Source organism: Odocoileus virginianus, chromosome 6, assembly GCF_023699985.2.
Source record: "Odocoileus virginianus isolate 20LAN1187 ecotype Illinois chromosome 6, Ovbor_1.2, whole genome shotgun sequence".
NCBI lineage: Eukaryota > Metazoa > Chordata > Mammalia > Artiodactyla > Cervidae > Odocoileus > Odocoileus virginianus.
Genome location: NC_069679.1, coordinates 2,246,030 through 2,260,540, shown reverse-complemented (window position 1 = coordinate 2,260,540; position 14,511 = coordinate 2,246,030). Strand labels below are relative to the sequence as shown.

Sequence of the window (14,511 nt, the reverse complement as noted above, 5' to 3'; positions counted from 1 at the left end):
TCAGATGCTAAGGAATCCTCCTGCAGTGTGGGAGACTTGGGTTCTATCCCTGGGTTGGGAAGATCCCCTGAAGGGAATGCCTACCCACTCCAGAATACTGGAGAATTCCATAGACAGAGGATCCTGGCGGGCTACAGTCCATGGGGTTGCAAAGAGTTGGACACCACTGAGTGACTTTCACTTCAACTTTTTCATGAAGTAAATATGTAGTGCCATTTTCCTTATGAAAAATAAGTTTTATTCCTCTAAATGTACTATGTTTTCTATTTCTAAGACTAAGCTTGTGCCCCTGTCCCTCTCTTTTTCTCACGTGAATCTTCTCAACAGGAAATAAAATTTCTGTGTGCACTGCCTGCAGTTACTTTGAGGCTTTTATTAGCTGGGCAGGACTATCATCATTCTGAGTACTTATCCTGGTTCAAAAGTTCAAGATTTTTCTGTTAACCCTTTTTTAGAAGTGACCATTGCTTTTCTTTTATCTTCTAATTAATGTTTATTTCCTTGAAGTTATTACATATGTGACCCTTGTGAATACTTGACTATAGAGACTATATTTATGAACTTAACAGTTTCACATTATCTTTAGTACTTTGTAGTTTTTTGGTCAGTATTTCAGTTTGTTCTCCCTGTTAGTTGGATTAAACAGTACAGTACCTTGCTTGTTATTCTGTAATCTCAATCGCAGCATCATTTGGTAGTATTCCAACTAAAGTAGAATTTTCACTCTACTTTGCTAGGTGTCAGAAAGAGACCCCTTTGTATTGACGGAAAGACCTTCTTCATCTGACAACCACAATTTCAATGTGAATGGCTGTCAGTATTAAATAACCTTTGTAGAGGTTTGTCATTTGGTAAAATGTGCCCAGAGACAGAAGGAAATGTGGTGTGATCTGTTTTCCAGAGAGAAGTGTGAGAAAGAAGAGAAATTTAGTAATAAGCCATCACTTGGGAGGAATATGACCTCTGGGATACTAGTTTTTCTAAGCTGTGAGCATCCACAGCACTTGGTGCTGGGGCCTGTTACAGCACTGACTGCATTGATTCTGAGCTGGTTTATAAGGCTCACTCCCACTCTCAATGAGTATTTCAGGGCAGTAACTGGAACCTAGTCACATATAATATCTAAGTTCCTGGAGCATCATCATAAGTGTTCAGTAAATGTTTGTTTATTGATCTTTCCAGTTAATTTGATTTTGAGTTTTCTATATTGATTAATGTTAGGATTAATACAAGTTTATATAAAACTGTTAAACTCAGTTGAGTAAAGCAACACTACAGTCCAAAAGAACTGCATAACTCACGAAAATTATAAGGCATATCCTCTCAGAGAATTTGTAATTTAATGGTGTAAGTTTAGATATCAAGAAAAGTAAATAAATAAGTAAAAACTGCTGAGATCTTCACCAGTTTGAGGTTAAGCACAAATTTATAGCTTATTTTGCAGCAATACTTCCTGGCCTGGCATGAGGAGAGAAGGCTAATGGTTGGGGGTGATTCAGGCATCCGGACCAGCGCTGGCTAAGGGGAGAGTAAGGTGGGAGAGCTGGCCATGCACTGAAGGCTTAGGGAGGACGGGACTTGATGGTTGGTGGGGGTTTAGAAGAGTTTTAATAAAGGAACAGAGTTCTGAGGTCACGCTCGGGATTTTAGTAGATCATTGCAAACATCTCAAGGATTTGAAAGAAAGAAAGTAGCATGAACAAGACTGTCTTTGGAGATGGGTTTTTTCAGTATTTAGGTATTTGTCACTTAGTGAAATATTAGTTTTTTAAGCAGAAATGGAACCTTATCTTCTTTGACTATTTTAATAAAATTATATCGGTCTTTTCACTTAGTAATTTTCAGGTTGGTAGCGCCCACAGAGGGATCACTGGGATGGGATATTCTTGAAGTTAAGCGCCTCCTTGATCATCAAGACAATATTCTCTCACTGCTTAATGTCGATGGTAAGCTCACTGGGTCCATGTTTATATTATGTAAAGTTTTTACTTGTTAACCTGTTTTGAACTTCAGTCTTGTTCTGTCATAGGATTCTAGAATTACTATCATGAAAATGATGCTATTAATAAGGAGAGATTGGCAGTCTTATTTTCTGAGGTTTAAACCAGTAGAATTCATCAAGTTTCATAGATTGGAAGGTCTTAGATTTAGGCACGGGGGAAGGATGGAGTTGGGCAGAGAAAAGGGGTGATGGAGGAGACAGCATACTTACCTCAGGGGTTACTTGGCAGCTGTGGGATGATTGTTGTAGGCTATCAGTACTAATGCTTGGTAGCATTTTGGCTTTGGGGGCAAATGGTTCTGGCTCTTTTCTCTTTTGAAGGTCACACAGGACAAAATTATATACCACTCTATTTACAGTAGAATGAGCTGGATTCAGTCCGTCATTGAAAAGCCAGAGAATAACACCAAACTAAAGGTCTGCAGAAATGGATCATACCTGCCCTTCCTCATGGCTGTGTGTTTTGGTTTGCCAGACTTTGTATTTGGCTTTATCATGATTTTAATAAGTATCTCCTGTGAGATGAACCTGATATCAGATGACAGGATAGGATCACAAACCACAAATCCTGGGATTTAGCTACTTTACTTTCAAATAAACTGATACCTTATATCATCAGGGCTGTCCTGGGTGGTCTGGGCTCTGAGGTCAGATGGAGGACTCCTGGGTGGCTTCAGTTTGATAGTCTGGAGGAGACTGTAAGAGGGTCCTGTGAGGAGGCTGTGCATATGTTGTAGGGGGAATCCACTGCACACGCTGACCTAGGTTGGCTCTTTCTGAGCAATACTTTGTAGAAACATGAGGCAGAGGGAAGGGACACAAGCAGTACTAAGTGTAATCTCCATTTGTAGGCCATCAATTGCATTTTAAGTTCCATCAGTGAGAAGGGCCCTCCCAACTACAGAATCTTCCTCTCTAATAGCGACTTACTTGTTCAACCCAACTGCAAGTCTTTCTGAGGACTAGATTATCTGTATGATAGAAATAACAATGTTAGGAGCACCCCTTTTGTTTTTTTTCTGGGGACTTTTTCCCCTTTAGCCATGATGGCAGCCCACAAGGCAGGCTCTTGTTTGGAAGTCCCTCTGACACTGAGCCAGAAGCCCCACGGCGGGAGCTGTTGGGAAGAGCACAGCGGTGTTCTGGCCATTACAGTGGTCACGCCTGGTTGTCCCGTGTTAGCAGTGACATACTGGGACCAGGACCTGGCATATTTCCTTAAGGAAGTTGAGGAGATGTTACTGAGAGAGCCTCAGCTTTATGGCACTTCTCTGTACATCTCTGTGATGTACAGAGATACTTAGAACAGTTTAATTAAGAAAGCTCTCGTCAAGTCTTTCTTTGCCAACATCTTAAGTAAAGGAAAAGGGAAAGCTAAGACACAAAATAATTTGTTAATAGAAATGACAGAAAGCCCCTGGTACTTTTTACTTTTATGACTATAAAATTACACTACAGAACGCTAGCAAGCCAAAAGCATATTTAGGAATCATTTATGGATGAGTAGTCTGGTAAAATTTGAGAATGGTATTGTGACATTCTCTCATAATAGATGTCTGCCATGCTGCAGATTTTAGCCATCCTGAAATGATTATGTTGTACAACTCCCAGTTCCACCCTCAGCCCTGCTGCTTTATCCCCACCAGTTGCCAGTCAAAGATATGGCCAGTTACTGGGTCTAGAACTCACAGGGAAAGTGCATGTTCAGTGAGTTGGTGCTAGGACAACCTTAGCAGAACGTTTGTTTATAGCAGAACTCCCACAAATGTGGATAATGAATACCGGGTTTGCCCAAGAGCTCTGAGTGCCTCTGCAGAGATTGTCTAAGACCAACATACAAGGTAACCTTGCTTCTCTCTTCTGGCAGAAGGCTCTAGGTGCTGCTGCTTTATTCTATTCCTTTTCTCGTTTTATGCTGACAGCATGATGTGGTAGTCACAAAGTATTAGTACTTCTGAGGGATGGGTTAGACAGGTTTCAGGTGAGATTTTCATACTAAGTGACTTCTGATACTTGCCTGAGGATCAAAGTCCATCCACATACAATACATCATTGAGGTTGTTTGGTGTGAGACATTTCGAATGACCAGTTTGGGATAATTTACACAGCAATAAACTGCACCGACTCAGGTCAGTGTCAGCATTTTGTTTCTAGTGAAAAATTATAACTGGGCTCAAGTACTTTGCTTCTATTGCCTAGATGAATTACAGACACTTGGCGGAGATCAGAGCAGGCAGCTGTGTGGTCTCAGTAGGTTAGCTCTATTATGATGACACATGCAGAGCTGGAGTCAAGAAGAATCTTCACTTGTTAATGTCTCTGGTTCTTTTGTAGTTTGAGTGAAATTGGAAAGAGGAAGGAAAGGGATGGAAAAGAAAGTCATGGAAAGATTACTGCTGTCTTAACACTTTCCCACTAATAGACCTAGAAGCCTCTTTTCTCTCCATAGATGAGAAATGAACTTAATTCTTCACAGATTGGATTCCAGAGAGTCTGTTAATAAACTATGGAAACTGGACTTGGAACCAAGGAAAAATACTATTTACCTGTATGATTGCTGATAATTCTTTATTTTGAAGAGATTGTTCATCTAGTTATTGGAGATTTCTGTCCTGGTTTATTTGTCAAATGAGATAATTAAATCATAATTACTCATCCATGTATTCCTAAATTACAAGTAACTGGATGTTTTAATACCATTAATATAAAATAATACCAGGGGCTCAAAATAAAACCAGGGACTCAAAAGATAACATTCAGTGTCTTTTAAAATGGCTACACATTTATTATTTATTTCTACAGTCATCTTCATTTAATGCCTAAGAAATCCAAGATAGAAAAAGATTAAATGACTTTCTAAAGGCCGCAGGCTGAGTCAAAACTAAAACTTGAGTTTCTAGACTCACAGTGCACTGTTGTGCTTCACCTTCCTCTAAATATAAAGGAATTAAATCACATTTCTTTATGTTAGTTTTTAGTCTTAGCAGTTGTACATTTTCCTTAAATATATAATTTGTGAAGTGTCTTAGTCCACAAATTTCATTTTCATTAAACATTTTAAAAACTTGTTATTGTGCGAGTAATACATAGTCATAATAGAAAAATGAGGAAACAGAAACATAAAAATGTAAAAATGAAAATGAAAATTATTCATATAGTATTAAGTACAGGTTCATGTCCTTCTAGGTGTTTTTCTGGGCATATATACATATGGTGTGCTTTTTGTAACAGCATGTCATGAATATATTTCTGTATTAATATAACATACTTTTACAACTTAGTTTTTGATAACAGCATTACTGTTTCATTTCATGGATGTCTTATTTATTTATTCAGTCCCCAATTGGTTGTTTCAAATATCTTTAGTCAGTCATTGGTCATGTGTGTGTGATGAAATTCCCATAAAAATTCCAACAGTTTGGGGTTCAGAGAGCTTCAGGGTTGCTGAACATGTGGCGGTGCTGGGAGAATGGCCTGCCTGGAGAGAGTGTGGGTGCTCTGAGACGCCTCCCACACACCGCGCCCTGTGCACCTCCTCCCTTGGAGGTTCATCTGTCTTTTGGCATACCCTGTGTGATAAAGTAGTGGAAAGCAGGTAGATTGCTGTCCTGAGTTTTGTGAGCTGCTCTGAACCTGACTCTCCAACTTACAGTCAGGTAGAAACACGGGTAACAGCCTGGGTTTGCTGTTAGCATCTGGAGTGAGAGAAGTCCTGCTGAACCGAGTCCTTAGCCTGTGGGGACTGACACTGTTTCCAGGGAGACGGTGCCAAAACCGAGTTAAACTGTAGGGGTATTCAGCTGGTGTCGCTTAACTACTTGCTGTGGGGAAAACCCCCACACATTGGTTTCAGGCATGTTGTGAGTGTGGGAGTAAAGGAGAAACACAAGTGTAACTTTTTCTTAACTGTATATGATCCAAGGTAAAATTCCTTTGTCTTTGTTCCCCAAATACTTAACCAAGTATTCCAGCATGAGTTCTTTCTTTCTTGATTGAATTGAAAAGCAGTTATTATTATTATTACTAAATGTGTAAGTAAACTTGAGTTTATTTCTGGTCTTTCTGTTCTGTTAATCTTCCTATTTGACTTGTTGAGTTACCTCCCTGTTGTTAATACTGTGATTTTATAGAGCAATACTACTAGGCAGTTCATTCATTTTTACTGTAGCCTAGGTGAATGATCAATAAAGAGACATATGAACTCTGCCTAGATGTGAGTTTTGTATCTGGCTCCCATGTCGGGGAACTCATCGTCTGGGACACCCTGGGCTGGACCGTGCAGGCCTGTGAACGCAACTTCTGGGACCCATCTCCGCAGCTGGATGCTCAGCGGGAAATAAAACTCTGTCAAAAGCCAAATGACGTTTCTATCCGTCATCTCACATGGGATGAAGAGGTAAAAAAAGTTGAGAAAATTTCCATAATCTTAACATCTTTTACTAAACTCAGTTTCTAATTGGGAAAATTTAATCTCATGATATAGAAAGGTGTCATTCCTTGCGTCCAAGTTGTGCTTTAAAATGTTTTGATGTATTGCAAAGATTACATCATTTGCTTTAAAAAAAAAAGCATTTTAATCTTTTATCACCTCCTTGCCTCTTATCTTTGAGGCAAGGAGGTGATTAAATGGCCACAGATTTTAGAACCCATTGAAGTTTTGAATATTCCCATAGGAATATTAAATATTCCCATAGGATCTGAGGATAATGCTTAAAATTGTTTTAAGGAACACTTTGAGAAAGAATCCTTTTCAAGATTCTGGTGCATTTCCTGGAGAAGTGAAGGAAATTAAAAACTTCAGGAATGCCTTTCTTTTAGTCTGCTAGTATCCTGGGGCAAGGTGATTGTGTGAGAATTACAGATTTCAGTCCTTCAGGCTGGTTGCTCTTGAAGCACTTTACATCTTTTATTGCAGTAAGAGATTAGTACCAATGGATTTCTGAATCTTGGCTCTGATCTGAACACCTCTTCTTCTAGCTTTAGGAGCTCAGAAAACATATTTAAAATGGGGTTATTTTTCTAAATCTAATCACAAGAAATGTTTGAGTTGTAAACTTCAAGGAGAGGGGCTAGAGGAGGCTGTTACCTCACTTTATTCTGTGTCTCCCTATGCTCTTTAAATCTGATAATTGTATGCTTTTTAATTTTTATTTTAAAAATGAGTAATAGTGTTCTGGATGGGGAGAACGTGGTCCACTTTTTTTTTTTTTTTGGCTGTCTTTGAACCTCTCTTACTTTAAAAACCAAACCAAAATAGAATAGAGTAAGAATAGGTAAAGAACATTGTTGTACCTAAAGATTAAGTTTCTTTATATTCTAACTTTACTTTTGGGGAAAAAAGAGTAAATATATATGATAAAAACAATAGCCTCAGGAAAGATAGAAACTAGATTTCTAAGAGTTGTAGCCCTAAAAATTATATTTTTAATTTGATACCTTTTTCTTATTGTTGTAAAAATTAGTGCTTAAAGTTTTTTCATTTTGCATTCTCTTTAATCTTAATTAATCTTTAATTTTTGATGTTTATTAAATGCTTCATAAAGCATTACTCAGTTTTCCCTCATTTTCTTTCTTTTATAAAAGTTTTTTTTTCTTTCTACAAGGGGGTCAGTTATTGTTAATGACAATGATTGATAGAGTGATTCTATTGAGTAAACACTGCCCCAAAGCTTATTAATTCTCTAGTTGTATTTATAATTTTGTAATTTGGATAAAGCATTTGAACTCTGCACAGATTTCCTGGTCCATATAAGCTCCTTTCTGGAGTTTCTTTGCATTGAATGTTTCCCAGGGCTCTAGATTTTAGCAAGCTTGCCAGCTGTTTTTATTTTTGTGCCTGGCACTGGCCCTTAGCTAGCATTGCTGTGTGCAGAACACCAGTCCCGAGGGTCAAGGGAGTCATTCCAAATTTAGACTCTGGTAAGCCTTGGAGGCATGTTTGGTCGAGATACTATAGGTCTGAATTGGCATTATAGCCTTTGAGGCTGCATGAGAAATGTTCTATGGTGAGAACAGGAAGGGAAAAGGATTTTTGAAAGGTCTGTCTCACTGGCACATCTACTGAGTAAGAATAAATGATTCTTAGATGAGAGCCACCAGAAGTCTAGTGACTTGGAAAATAGGTTCAGAAGCTATGTGGTATGGTATGAGGCAAGAGTAAGGAACTGGAGTCACATGATCTGAATTCTAATACCACCTCTCATGTCTTCATTTTTTGTGTGACTTTAATCTTTTGTTTTGACTTGTTATTCTGCAAAATAGCTTTTCCTTCATTAATGAGATGTGAAGCTGAAGTAAGATAAATATTGGTGAAAGTACTTTCAAAAGATTAAAGCTGTTTTAGTAGAAAGGAAAAATGGAAATTTAGTAGAACTGGAAAAAATGTTTTTGTGAAACCAATATATATATCTCTCTGCCACTCTAGCATATGCTGTTTTGTATACTTCATAGTTCTTGTGATGCTTAAGTTGTGGAACCCAAGTGATGTTGCTCACATTTTTCAGGCAGAAGAAGCTAAGTGGTTTCCCAACAATACAGTATTGTGTGAATGAAAATCCAGGTTGTGCCCCAGCAGCTCCACCTCTATTGCACCAGTCTTCCAGCCACAGCCCCTGCTCTAGCTGTCACGTTTCAGTAAGGAAGGCGAGGATGCTGCAGGGTGTTAACACATAGAGTTCGCTCTGTATTAGCAGTCGTGTCCTTAGACCTTCTAAATGCTGAGCTTTCCTTTGTGCTTTGATATTTTTGGACTTTAGAGGGCAGTACAGTAATTTGGGCTGAAGGCTAGGACTAAGGAAGGTAACAAGGACTTTGTGATCTCACACCAAGGCTGGAAATCTGTTACATCGGGTAGTGGTGTTAGTTTTATGTGCATTTCTGACCTTTTATCTCCCCCAGAATGTATTTGTTGCAGTTGGAAGGGGTTTATACGTGTATAACCTTCAGATGAAGCGTGTGATTGCCTGCCAGAAAACTGCTCATGACTCCAGTGTCCTGCACGTTGTGAAACTCCCAAACAGGTACACGTTTCCATATGTTCTATAACAGGTAAAAGAAATGCATAGTTCCCAGGGCCACCAGTGTAATTGCTCAAGGGGCAAGTCACCTGGCTCTGTTGCTTGACCAACAGGTTCTTTTGAAAATGGAGAATACCCTATGGCTATCTCTAACAGAAGAGTTTGTGGCCATATATTACAAAATTTACGAACAGCAGGGTTCAAACAAATTATACTGAATTTCATTGTAAGAAGAGAGAATTTAAAATTTGGTATTTATTTTAATAGAAGACTTTTGGACACTATGTTCTAATTTTTTAATATTTTCCACAAAGCCACCTTTTTGTTGGTACTGTTTATGGCCAGATTAAATGGTAGTCTCTTTGTTGGCTGAGACTACTAACTGAGGGCTTTTCTCTCAGGGCAGATTTGGCCATTGAGTTTCTAGGGATGAATTATATGAAGGAAATGGTAGATTTTCTGGACGTGTCCCTAGTTGCTCAACTAGTAAAGAATCTGCCTGCAACGTGGGAGGCCTGGGTTGGATCCCTGGGTTGGGAAGATCCCCTTGAGGAGGGGGCATGGCAACCCACTCCAGTATTCTGGCCTGGAGAATCCCATGGACAGAGGAACCTAGTGGGCTACAGTCTGCGGGGTTGCAGAGAGCTGGACACGACTGGGCAACTAAGCACAGCACGGCAGTACTGACTCTGCAGGATGCTTTCAGAGTGGGAGGTGAGAGAAAGGAATGGGGCTTCTCAGGATGTTGTGAGAGTGTGATTCATAACCTCTTTTCCTGCATGCATTTTTAAAAATGGAAGTGATACATGTTTGTAGCATTTGAGCCAGTCTCACACTATAATGCATGCCTTTCCTGAAGAGTGTTTCACTTTGCACTGTAAAGCCATGTTAAATTGTGATTTTGTTTATCAGCTCTTGCCAAGAGCTGGAAGAAAGCAGTTAAAGGCTGCACTGATTGTTTTCCCTGCACTTTGAGCACTTGCCCTCCATGGTGCTCTTTCTCTCTTCTGACAGGCAGGTTATTTCATGCTCAGAAGATGGCAGTGTACGCATTTGGGAGCTACGAGAAAAACAGCAGCTTTCCGTGGAGCCAGTGCCAACGGGTGTGTATCTTCTCTCCAAAAGGTGGTCTTGCTTTTTTCCCATATGAAAGACAGACGAGAGGCAGTTACGTGTAACCACAGGAATAATAGACAGTGTGCTCCAAATAAGCATATTTACATGAAGCATTTGAGAATCGGGGTGGGGGATTCACATGTTAATACTTACTGCAGGACCGCCTCTTTATTTCAAGTCAGCTAGGGTTCTTTGAGGGGAAGCTAACTGATCTGACTCATCAAATGGGCTTCCCCTGGTGGCTCAGATGGTAGAGACTCTGCCTGCAATGCAAAGACCCAGGTTTGATCCCTGGGTTGGAAAGATCTCCTGGAGAAGGGAATGGCTACCCACTTCAGTATTCTTGCCTGACTGACCAAATGGCCTAATTAGCTATTTATCAATATATTGTAATTATGTCTGGTATATAAACATAATGTGTACCATCAGGTGTCAAAGTTCTTCAGCCTTGAAGCATTAACATTGAACTCAATTTATAAACAAGCACTTTTTTGTGTTTATATCATTAATCTCTTGAGTTTTTGATTTTCTGGTGCTTGATTTGAAAAACAAAATCCTGGTTAATTAGCAGCCTTCACATAAGAAATCAAATGCCAGTACCCTTGGAGTTTCTTCTGGTTATTTGAAGTCATAGGGTATTGTCACATATGTTGCTTTTCGTCTGTCCTTAAGTTGTGACCTTCCTGACCCCACACTGCCATTCAGCCCTTTCATTTCTCTCCTCTTTGATTTCCATTGCCTTTTTCTCATGTAAACACACCTTTAGCAGTGCGTGCGTAGGGGCAATAAGAAGAGCTGAGCAACAAACGTGGGTAGCTAAGAGGAAATGAAGCAACATATTTAAAAAACCCTAGCATAGTGCCTGGTATCATCTGCTCACTTATTAGCCCTTGACTAAAGTGAGAAACACCTTTGCATTTAACTTTTGTTTTTCTGATCTTACATTATTATTGTTAAGGAAAGTGAAAGTCACTCAGTTGTTTCCAACGCTTTGCAACTCCATGGACTATATGGTCCATGGAATTCTCCAGGCCAGAATATTGGAGTGGGTTCCCTTTTCCAGGGGATCTTCTCAACCCGGGGATCGAACCCAGGTCTCCTGCATTGCAGGCGGATTCTTTACCAGCTGAGCCACAAGGGAAGCATACTAATTTTGAGGATGATTAAAATGGTTGTGTTTTTTAGGTTTTTTTAACATGTGGGGATTTGGAAGAGTAAATAAACAAGCCAGCCATCCTGTTAAAAAGCAACAAGAAAATGCCACTTCCTGTTCACTAGAGCTTATTGGAGATTTAATTGGACACTCATCATCTGTGGAGGTATTGTTTTTAATAAGCATAAAAGTATCCAGGGAAGTCTTGCTTTTTGCATCTCACTGCTGTTCATTCATTTGGTCTCATAAAACCCTAAACCTTCTCTTATTAGTAAGTTTTTGCTGATTCTAAATATGGAGTGGGATAGGTTTTAGTATGTGCAATAAAGATCTCCCTACACAGAGAAATGATTTGAAGGAGGAATGTCTTGCTTCTAAAAATTGGCTTACTTAACTTTACGCGTGAGATGTAGGTAGACAGCTGACGGTAAGGACAGTGCTCAATGTAAGAGCAGTGAATGCTGTTGAATGGCAGTTAATGCAGACAGCGCGTGGGGAAACGCGCTCACATACACAGAGGCAAAGCCTCACAGAGTCTAATGCCAGGGGGCATTACCAAACTCATGAACAGAAGTCTGTCTCACCTCGCTTTGAAGGACAATAATTAGTTAGCGTTAGTAAAACCCAGTGTCTTGATTACCATCGTGTATATATGAAGACAGGTCAGAATTACAGGGTGCACCCAGTTCTAACTTTAATATTTACTGTCAGCACCATTGCCTGCAATGAAGAGGGAAAAAGACCAGTCGAGGTAGAGAGATAGTTTCAACTGGTAACAGTGTCACCACAGCCCTGAGTGATGAATTTCCTAAATTATGCTTCTCTGTTTCATAGCCAGGGAGGAACAGATTAATTTTTCATTTGAAAGTGCATTTATACTTAAGAGCAGCAGCACACCACCACCTTATTATTGAGCATTTCCTGGATTTCAGGCACTATACTGGACATTAGAGTTTACAAAGGGATATAAAATGTAATCCTTGCTGTCATGGAGCTTATGTTTCAGTAGACAGGCACATTATAGGTAGACTTAGTAAGCTATTAATCTAGGTTGCTTATGATGGACCCAGATTAGTAGCAGAATACTCAGGAATTAGAAGAAAATGGTTAGTGGAAGATAATGGATGGGCATTGAGCTGAACCTTGATGCTTCGGAGGATTAAGATAGTCTTGTGACCATAAGCTCCCTGATGTTGGGTACTCATGTCTTACTCATTTTTGCATTCCTGTAACAGGTAGCCCAGTTGTTTTCATTTTGTGTTTTAACTTTGGGAGTTGTGCACATGTAGACAGGAGGGCAAAGACAGAATCTACTTGGTGGCAAGGAGCAGGTTTGCTAGCCTGGAGGTCTGTGTTCCAGTGAATGGACACAGTAGGAGATAAAGCTTTGGGAAAGTAGTTTGGGGTCAGATTATTGAATGTATGGCTAAGCAGTTTGGCCTTTAAGCTTTTTTAAAGAGTGGGTTTTAAAAAAACTATTGAAGGTTTTTAAATGGCATTTTAAAACCTTTTTTTTTTAAAAGGTTTTACATTTGTCATTATATACAAGTGTCAGATTCTTAGAAATTTGCCTGAGTAGAAGTGTTGACATTTAATTATTTTTTAAAGTATCTCTGGCTTCATTGAGAAAATCTTGGCTCTTTCTTAAATTTTCTCATTTCTTTTTTATTTTTGTCCTGACTCTCTCAGCCTAGTCCTGTATACCTATGTGTACTGAATTCTCACTTGAACATCTCTGTGTACATCAGAGGAATTTAACTCATAGTTCCTCCCCTTTCACTACTGCATCATCAGCTAAGACTGTTTCCTGTTACCTTCAGAAATGTATAAGTTATTTCTCAGAAAGCTCACATCCTATTTCTCTCCTTTATTTCACTCTTTCTCTTGAGGAGCTCATCCTTTTCATAGTTTCATTTACCTCCTCTCTTATACCAGCTCTCTCCATAGGATGCATGCTGCCTTCTTATCAGCACTCCATTTTCCTGTTCTTAACTTCCAGCCTATCCTTTCACTGGGCATGACCTTACTTTTATTTGGAGAGTTTAATGTTGTGTTAGATTTCTTGGACAATTTCGTTCAGTATTGATCTATGCCTCCTTTTTCTGTGGCAAATCATGGCCTGAAGTACATTATTTAGCACCTAATTACATCATCTTTGATTGACACCTTTGCTGTTTCAACTAAGATTCAGTTTTCACAGCTGAACTAGAAGCTTCTTGAGGGTAGGGATTACAAGCATATAGATAACACTCAGTAAATGCTTAAGGATTGATTATTCTCTGTTTATATAGAGAGCAAAGCTACTGTTTATCTTGGAGTACTTGGAATTCAGATATTTTATTGTGGCCATTTTTACATTAATAAGAAGGCCAGCAGAAATGATTAAATGAAGCAGGTTTGTTAGGACTTCTGCTGAAAAAAGTCTTAAAACCAATTCTTAAAGAATTAGATAATGGTAAAATTTAGATGACACTTTGGAAATTAAAAAAAAAATAGCTGTTATTTATAGCTCTGTAGTTGAGTAGTGTTTACAAAGTTCTGATTATTAAAATATTAGATATGGGTCTGGCATTTGTATGTGATTATCAACCACACTTAAATTTCTCATGAAAGATATGGAGTTTGATAGCTCCAAAGACATCTCCAAGGTACATATTTCGGCAAGGACCTACATTAGTCTACTTGGTATTAGCTGCTTCTCTTCTCCTTGAATTTCCTATAATCAGTAATTAATTTTTTTCTACAGATGTTTCTGTACTTTGAAGACCATGGACTAGTGACTTGTTCTGCTGATCACCTCATTATTCTCTGGAAAAATGGAGAACGAGAATCTGGATTACGCAGTTTAAAGTTATTTCAAAAATTAGAGGAGAATGGTGACTTGTATCTGTCTGTCTAGGTTAAGGAATGAATAACCTATACATGAACCTTGAACATCAAATATAGGGTGATGCTCTGAAAACCATTACCATATTGATTATTTATTTAATTTTGTTTAATTTTTTTAGGGGGTCTGCAAACCAGCAACAGGTTTGCTTCTGAGGTACTAGTACATCCACCAAAGAATATGGTGCAAGTTTTTTGTTTGACTTTCCACATAAGTTACCTGAAACCATTGTAGGAATGGGTCTGATTTGTTCAGACTTCAGCACAACTGTCTGATGAAGCAGAATTAAATTATACCACAGTATCCTCACAGAGATAAAATTTTTATGCTTTAAATT

The 14,511-nt window shown here is 38.9% G+C and overlaps 1 protein-coding gene across 1 annotated transcript in view; it reads left to right on the top strand.

The window, feature by feature from the left end:
• Positions 1-14,252, top strand: part of WDR41 (WD repeat domain 41) — a 43,827-nt gene extending 29,575 nt beyond the window's left edge. Inside the window, exons 8-13 of the mRNA XM_020902685.2 lie at positions 1,836-1,946; positions 6,214-6,398; positions 8,900-9,021; positions 10,033-10,121; positions 11,320-11,453; positions 14,034-14,252. Of these exons, the coding sequence (XP_020758344.1) occupies positions 1,836-1,946; positions 6,214-6,398; positions 8,900-9,021; positions 10,033-10,121; positions 11,320-11,453; positions 14,034-14,186 (794 nt within the window). The 3' untranslated portion in view covers positions 14,187-14,252. The remainder of the gene's footprint in view (positions 1-1,835; positions 1,947-6,213; positions 6,399-8,899; positions 9,022-10,032; positions 10,122-11,319; positions 11,454-14,033) is intronic.
• The last annotated feature ends 259 nt before the right edge of the window (positions 14,253-14,511 follow it).